The sequence below is a fragment of the Sebastes umbrosus genome, chromosome 6, assembly GCF_015220745.1.
Source record: "Sebastes umbrosus isolate fSebUmb1 chromosome 6, fSebUmb1.pri, whole genome shotgun sequence".
NCBI lineage: Eukaryota > Metazoa > Chordata > Actinopteri > Perciformes > Sebastidae > Sebastes > Sebastes umbrosus.
In genome coordinates, this window is record NC_051274.1 from 640,001 (window position 1) to 647,732 (window position 7,732).

At 41.6% G+C, this 7,732-nt stretch overlaps 2 protein-coding genes across 2 annotated transcripts in view; one reads left to right on the forward strand and one right to left on the reverse strand.

Moving 5' to 3' along the window:
- The window catches only part of rapgef3 (Rap guanine nucleotide exchange factor (GEF) 3), a 43,469-nt gene extending 43,234 nt beyond the window's left edge, over positions 1–235 (reverse strand). The window contains exon 1 of the mRNA XM_037773680.1: positions 217–235. The gene's annotated coding sequence lies outside the window, so the exon portion shown is untranslated. The remainder of the gene's footprint in view (positions 1–216) is intronic.
- A 27-nt stretch (positions 236–262) lies between these two features.
- slc48a1a (solute carrier family 48 member 1a) lies at positions 263–4,439 on the forward strand. The gene is made up of 3 exons (XM_037773685.1): positions 263–795; positions 2,794–2,961; positions 3,103–4,439. Exons 1-3 carry the CDS (start codon positions 666–668, stop codon positions 3,237–3,239), a joined length of 435 nt encoding a protein of 144 aa, XP_037629613.1. The 5' UTR covers positions 263–665; the 3' UTR covers positions 3,240–4,439.
- Positions 4,440–7,732: the final 3,293 nt, after the last annotated feature.

A 7,732-nucleotide genomic window follows, 5' to 3' on the forward strand; every position in this document is an offset into this window, starting at 1 on the left:
TCCACTAGGGGCGCTGTGGTGGCGAGCTGGGGGCTTTCTCAGTGCAAAGATATTTTAATGTACAAATGATAGATGACTTTGCGGCAAATTGTTTAAAACACAACCTAACAACATCGTTTTTTTTAAACACAGCAACACTAACTGTTGTATTTCTAGCGTTGTATAACAGTGAAATATATGTACCGACCATTAAAACTGAAGAAATGTAGTCCTCACCGATATATTACAGCATCGGCTGAAGACGGAGATCCACTGTGGGGGTGTTTTCCGGATCACAGCGTTTCATCTTTGCTCTGTACATCAGATAAACACTAGTGATGGTGTTGTGTTGCTGCCTGCTAGCGTCAACACATCCATGGCTAGCTTGAAATCGAAACGGTGACATCGGAGTTTGTGTGTCGTATTAGGGACACGAGCCGGCTGTTATTGAGCTTTCTCTAAAGCTAGTTTTGCTAACATTGACAAGCGTCGTGTTCCCCGGTCGTTCAGCTGAGGGGGATTAGATGTTGTGGTGTTCCTGTCGTTAGTATCCGGCTCTGATGTTACATCATGTGGCGCTGAGCTGTTGATGGAACCTTAGCTTAATACCAGTCTGGTTGTTTTTAAAAATAACAATACTTGTATAACTCTTCAAACCATCTGGGTGTCAGTAGTTGTATTCGACAATGGGAGTCAGCAGAGTGTACATCGGCATCGGGTATGCGACCTTCGGCTCCCTGGTTGGACTCTCTGCTTTCGTGGTGTGGAATGTAGCCTACAGACAGCCGTGGACGGCGGCCATGGGAGGCCTGTCAGGTAGGATCTGTTTACACCCGTACAGTACACCGTTAACTGTTAACTGTCATGCTCCATGTTGCTCTGATTGTCTTCTTAACATCATATTGGAACATTTAACTGAAGCTGCCTGATCCTGATGCCTTAAGGCCTCCACAGTCCCACAGTCCCACATCACTAGCTGGCTACAGGAGCTGTTGCTTGTATTCTCGGTGTTCTCTATGTACTCTCACTGTGACATTTGAACACATTATTTGCTCTCAGTATTTGTTTGAATTATTTGTTCTATGTTAGCTAGCTTCATACTTCAATATATGTCACAGTTGAACATATGACCAGATGATCTGCTCCTCTTCCTCAGCAGCACTTTGAACATGAACAACAGCAGTTTGAGTGAATCAGTCACTGTGTACTCTTGAAGCCTCACTCATATTGTGATATTGTGATATTGGCTTTTTGAGGCCATTTGGGAGATTAAACATTCCAACGAGACATTGGCTGATAGTAATGTTTAAAATAATAAACACATGATAAACAACCATTTTGAAGTTGATGCAGATCCCTTAGGAGATTATTATGATGTTTTAATGGTGACAAACTGAGCAGGATATTTTACAGTTGAAAAATCAACTTGTCAGAGCTCTCTGGTTGACGAACTGTAGGATCGAGACACTAAATAACCTTACTGGCCGACATATACACTGGTACGATATAAACTGGGGAAAAAAGTTCGGAAACTTGTGTTTGGTGGATTATTTCTCTGTTGTTACAATGCTAATTGGCATTGTATTTTACATGGTTAGAAAGCCTGTTTATTTACCTTCACAATGATGTCCAACTTGTAAGGATCATGCATTTGTGGGATGAGCAGCACAGCTGATTATGTGGGTAGTGCCCAAGAAAACTGTTACAAAATGCTCTGCCAATGGTAAACAGTGTATTCTCATAAGGCTACCAGGAAGCCTGCAATGACTGCCCTTCACCGTCAGGCCCGTTTGCGCTGGTGTCGACAACAAAGACAATGGAACCTGAACATGTGGGGGAATGTCATGTTCAGTGATGAGTCCAGGTTCTGTCTGCCAAAGTTGGATGGCAGGGTGAAAGTATGGAGACGACGCGGAGAACGCTACTCTGATTGTTGCACCGATGGAGTAACAGCTTTTGGTGGGGGCAGTGTCATGGTGTGGGGTACTGATCCGATACTACCAGTATTTAATTAATAAGCTGTATGCCTCACTGTGTGGAAGTGACTGAGGATCATTATTGTATGTGTATGGCAACATCAGGCTTGACTTAATCATTGCCTTCCAAAATGGGACCAATAAGAATATAGATATGAATTTATTTGTTCTTTATTATTTAAATAATAAATCATACACCAGCAACTTGGTAAAAAAAAAAGCTTCAAAATTAACAGGAATTACAGCTCAAGTGCAAACCTTTTTAATGTAGCAACACATTGGTCAATACTTCAACAGGAATTCAAATTACAGTATATAATGTGTATATAGTATTTAAATATAGAATTGAATAGATCAGCCCCATTGTCACAGATATCCATTCCAGCTATTTGAGTCAGTGTTGGCCTGATATCCGTCTGATTCGGTATTGATGCATCTATAGTCGATTGACGGTAAATTAAGCTGCAACTATTTTTATGATCGATTAATGGTTGAAGTCATTTTTCAAGCAAAAATACCAAACAATCTTTGTCTTATTTGATAGTCAAATGAATATTTTTAGGTTTTGTGGAGTTGTTCGGGTTAAACTAACAGTTTAAAGACATCACCCTGGGCATTGTGATGGGGATTTTTCAGTATTTTCTGACATTTTATAAATAAATTGAGAAAATAAGAATGAAAATAATCAGAACAAAAGTCAGTTAGCTTAGTTGCAGCCCCTATACAGTATAGTGTTTTTTGTTTAATATGATGCTTCAGTTATTTGGATATAGTCTCTATGCGGTGTAGGCCTGTTTTATAATCCGCTCAATGAAAGTGTGTGTTTGTCTTTCAACAGGAGTTTTGGCGCTCTGGTGTCTTGTCACTCACATCATGTACCTGCAGGACTTCTGGCGCACTTGGCTCAAAGGCCTCAAGTTCTTCATCGCTGTTGGTGTGCTCTTCTCAGTTTTGGCAGTGGCCTCCTTCATCACCTTCCTAACTCTCGCCATCACACAGAAGCAATGTAATACTCTCTCTACTATTCCAAGTTTATAATGAGTGATGTTCAGTATAATAGAGAATTAGAAGTAAATGTGTATTATTAAGGCTCATATGCTCATTGATTATAGGATGATAGTCATCACTCTCTGTTTCTGTCCCACAGCTCCCATTGACCCGAGGAGCCTCTATCTCTCCTGTGTGTGGAGCTTCCTGACCCTCAAATGGTCCTTCCTCTTGGCCTTATACTCCTACAGATATCGCCAGGAGTTTGCAGACATCAGCATCCTCAGCGACTTCTAGTCTGTACTGATTTTATAGACTGCGATGGACTTTGAGGGTTTCTTGGCTTCCAGCAGGAGCCGGTCAAAGAGCTTTTGTAACAAAGAGGAGGGAAAGCAGACATGGCTAGATTGAAAGGTTATCTGACTTTTATCACATGGAGTTGCACTTGCTTAACAAGCTCTGTGTTTGTGTTGTTACCTGTGCTCCTACTTTTAATGATTCAGATATTATTATATTCCTGTTAGTAGTCATAAGTCTAAACCTCTAAAGACTGGAACTGCTTTTGAATGAATTGCTAATGTGTGGAGCGACATGCTGTGTTTTTTCAGACAGATTTTATCTTGGGGTTAATTCATCTTAAAACAGCTAATACATATAAGGAAATTCCCACTGTAAAAGGCTTTTAATCCAATGATAAACTGTTAAAATGAAAGTGAAAATACTCTCAAAGTTAAAATCCTCAGAACCAAAACTAAAACCTCCTCCTACCTGAAGCCACTCTGCTACAGTTATTGCTCGGTTGACAGTGTTTGTTGGAGTGCTTGAATGTTTGTACCCAAATGATCTTTTTCATGGTTGCAGTTTTGAGCTGCAGATTACTCATATCACTGTTTTCTGTCTCTAGCTCCCTTCATTGCCAATGATGCAATTTGAGAAACCATTTTTTAAAAATTCAATCACCGATATGAATAGTTACACTCACATTTAAAGCTTTTTAAAGAGGGTATTTAATGTACTTTATTTCTCTTTTCATACACCACATTTTCTTTTAGAAGAACTGAAGAAAAGGCATTGCTGTGGAATTTGTGCTCTTCATCTTTTGGTCCACCAGGGGGAGACTTGCTTTTTTCTGTCAAGAGTCCACTGGAAAATTATGACATTCCTCTTAAGAGAAAACACAAATGAATTTGATAAGTAATTGCACTTTAGTATTTGATATTGATGCCATTGTTTTGCACACAAATCCTGATACAATTGAAATAGTCATGTTTTACAAGTCTCACCCTTTTAAATGTTGAAATACTCTTATTTGTATGTATCATTTATTTTACAGTTAGTATGATTTGTAAGTTAAACTAGGCTTTGTACGTGGTTTAGCTCCAGCTGTTGCTCATGTCTACCCATGTTCAAATGTATTTTTGTTGATGAGAGAATGAATGTGAGGATGCTCATGTAAATAGAAACTGAACCCATTAAAGTTGCATTTATTGTTAATTACATGATGTTGTCTCCTTGCTCTATACTACACACGGGGCTTGTTGAAGAAAAATGCCCCGACCTTGGGCCAGCAAAAGATAGGGCGTCTTTCTTCAGCACTTTTATTGTTATAATAATTAAAACTATTGGAGTTCTCAAAAATCAGGTTCAAAAATTGGTCGAGAGAAGTCAACAGATCTTGATGCAAAAGTGTTTATTTCTGTCATCAAAAACAAACACGAGTCGTCAGTTTGAACTGAGGACTGACTTACATGACAAACCAGTCCTCCTTATATACCATGGGCTTCATTCACAATTCTCTTTCATGTTCTTTAACCTTGGTGGGCAAAATGCCCAAAACTCATTATTTTCTTGCAAACTCAGCAATTCGGACTTATTTTGGTCCCATCGCTGACAGATTTACCCGATTTTCTGAACTTTTTACCCCGAGCTTCCTCCATTCATGCCACCAGCTCAAGGTGTAAAATCTCAGAGCCTCCTCATCTTGCCTACAGCATCAGCCCCCGTTCGTGTGTTGCCACTCGCTTGCAAACCGTTTTGGCAAGTGCTTCTGGGAATCCCGGTGGGGGGTCTATCTGGAACCATCCTCCTGAGACCCACCCTTGCAGTGGGAACTGCTGTGGTTGTGTGCCTGGACATGGCACTGGAACTGGGTGTGGGGGTGGATCGTGGACTGGAGTTACATATCCTGATGGTCCTGGTCGCTGAGTCATCCATCCTGGCTCTGCTGGTCTCATTTCCATGGATCCCTGAAGGCTTGGTCCTGCTCCGGAGGGTCCTGGAACACGTCCTTGTTGGTACCATGGATTACGAGCTGTAGGCACCATGTAAGATCCCTGAGAGGCACACCCCAAGCCTGGAGCCATCTGGGTTTTGGTCATACTTTCACCAAACATCCCTTAAGATAATCCATTATTACATCTACTGTACGTTTCCCAGAATAGATCAATATTTTATCCTTATATAAACTATAGGCACATTTGCATCTATCAGAGAGACGTTTAACGCCTTTCCTTCCATGCTCGGCCAGTGTGGTATGATTGCTGAATAGTACGGTATGTCCTAAAATTACCATGATAACCTCCATCTCACCCTTGGTGAATAATGGCATGCAACGTTCCCAACTCAACTGTACCAAGTCATAGGTATACTTAAATGTTACTATACTACGTTCTAAACAAATTCCTTTAAATAATACATGGTTATATGTACGCCACTTTCTACACTGAACTTCTGCAAGGCGAACGATGGGGGTTGATGACAGCAATGGATACCCTTCTGACTGCACCGAAAAGCCAAGATATTGTGGGACTGTTTTTTTATGAAGGTGGATGGGTCCTTTTAGTAAAAGATCTAATACAGGCTGAACAGCTTTATTATATTGTTTATCTGTTTTACCTTTGTTTTTTATCTTTGTTTTTCTTGCTATTAAGTGTTCCGCCATTTTGGATATTTGTTTTATAGTCGAGGTGCCAGTTCTGATAAACCTTACCTTCTCCTAGTGGGTTATGTTCATAGTCTGATTTGTTCAACAGTTCGCTGTCAATCTGTGTCATAGCTATTCCAACCTCTGCGTCTTCGTGGATGTGAAGAAGAAACTGTCAAGTTACTTAGTGCAAGTGCTCTTACTAATCATCAGTCTAATTAAAGGAAACACGCAGCCTGTGGGTCTACTTGTTTAGCTGAAAACTGCATCCATTGGTAAAACATATTCTGTTCCCATCCTGTCGTTTTCAAATTCCCTGTCCTCCTTTGTAGGCTTCTACTTGTATGCTTATTTTGGTGGGATTTTGTTAAATTGGTCCTAAATGCAGATACTACCATGTTAACTTCTGTGCATCGTTTCGTTGAGCAATTAACCATTACTCTCACCTCCCCTTCAATCACGCATTGCTCGTCTGGAAGATTGTCCAATTTAATACCTTCTAAGCTCAAAATCAATGGTTGGTTGGTTATGGCTGATCTGGTATAGATTAGTTCAATATTTTGTAACCCGGCCACTTAGGAGAAACCCAGACTATTAGAACCCGACAACGCCACTCTGGGAATTTCCCCAGAGAATAACCCAACCAAATTACACTAGTTCTTTGATAAAGAGATGGGGCAGAGATGTGAGTTTCAAGTTTAAAAATCAAATAACTTTTATTTAATTCAAAAATGGTAATTAGTTGCTGCAATGATAAAAGCTGCAAGAAAGGCCAGGTTAAAAAAAAAAAATTTATTACAAAAATAGAGTTAAAATGTTTTAAAAAAATGTCACTACACCACTAACCTTACCAGTACAGGAGGAAGGGTGCCAGGGAAATCCACAGGAGAAACGGAGTGAGGGAAGAGGAAATGCAGAACACTTCACCACCACCAGTAGTTGGAGAAACACATATTTACTTACACTCACACTGCAAGGTAAAGAGCACACAGGGGTTAGGAGGACACAGCAAGCCACATGCAATAAGAACCCCAACACAGGAAGAATCCCTCCACCCAGTGACCAACCACCTGCAAGGATATAGCAATCCAACCGTCCTGTTAACTGGCAGAGAGCTAGGAATGTTCACTTCCCGATTACCTATATAACAGTTGGCTTACAGATAAACAAAATAAATACCCCCTCTCCTATTAAAGCAAGAAGCCTATGTTGGTGTTGGGCCACCACTTTAAACAAAAAGAAAGAAGAGAATTAACAAAAGCAAAACACAGTAACCCAGTGCCACTGGTGCCTTCCATGGGGACTTAAGCCTCTGTGCTCACTGAAGGGGTGGTGACTGCAGCGGGCCCTGCTGGTGTGGGTAGTTGGGGAGGAAGGACAGTTGTTTCCAGAGCAACTGTGGGCATTGCCCTCCTTGTTGGCTGGGAACAATCCACCACTCGCCATCCGGTTCCTCCCATCCCTCACTGGTGGTGGCTCCACCAGATCTGGTCCGCATGGAAGAGGGGCGGTTAGGGGAATAGGTCACAACGGAGTTCGATGGACATGTTTGGTCTCTCCTGGACTATCCAGAGGTGCAATAGAGTACACGGCTCCCCCATCAGAGGGGGTCTTAACCACTTGATACTTCCTGGGACCCCAGACATCCTGCATCTTCGCTCTGCCTCGAACATTGTGGTCTCGAAGGTAGAGTACTTCACCCTCTGTCAGGTTGCCACCGGACACATGTTTGTCATTCTGCTCCTTCCGGTAGGGAGCCGCTCCTTGAATCCGTTCCTTGGCACCGTCAAAGGTAGTCTGGAGGGGCAGTTGATGCTCCTGCAACTAGTCGTTGAGTGTACCCCCAGTAGGCTCCTGTATTCTGCCA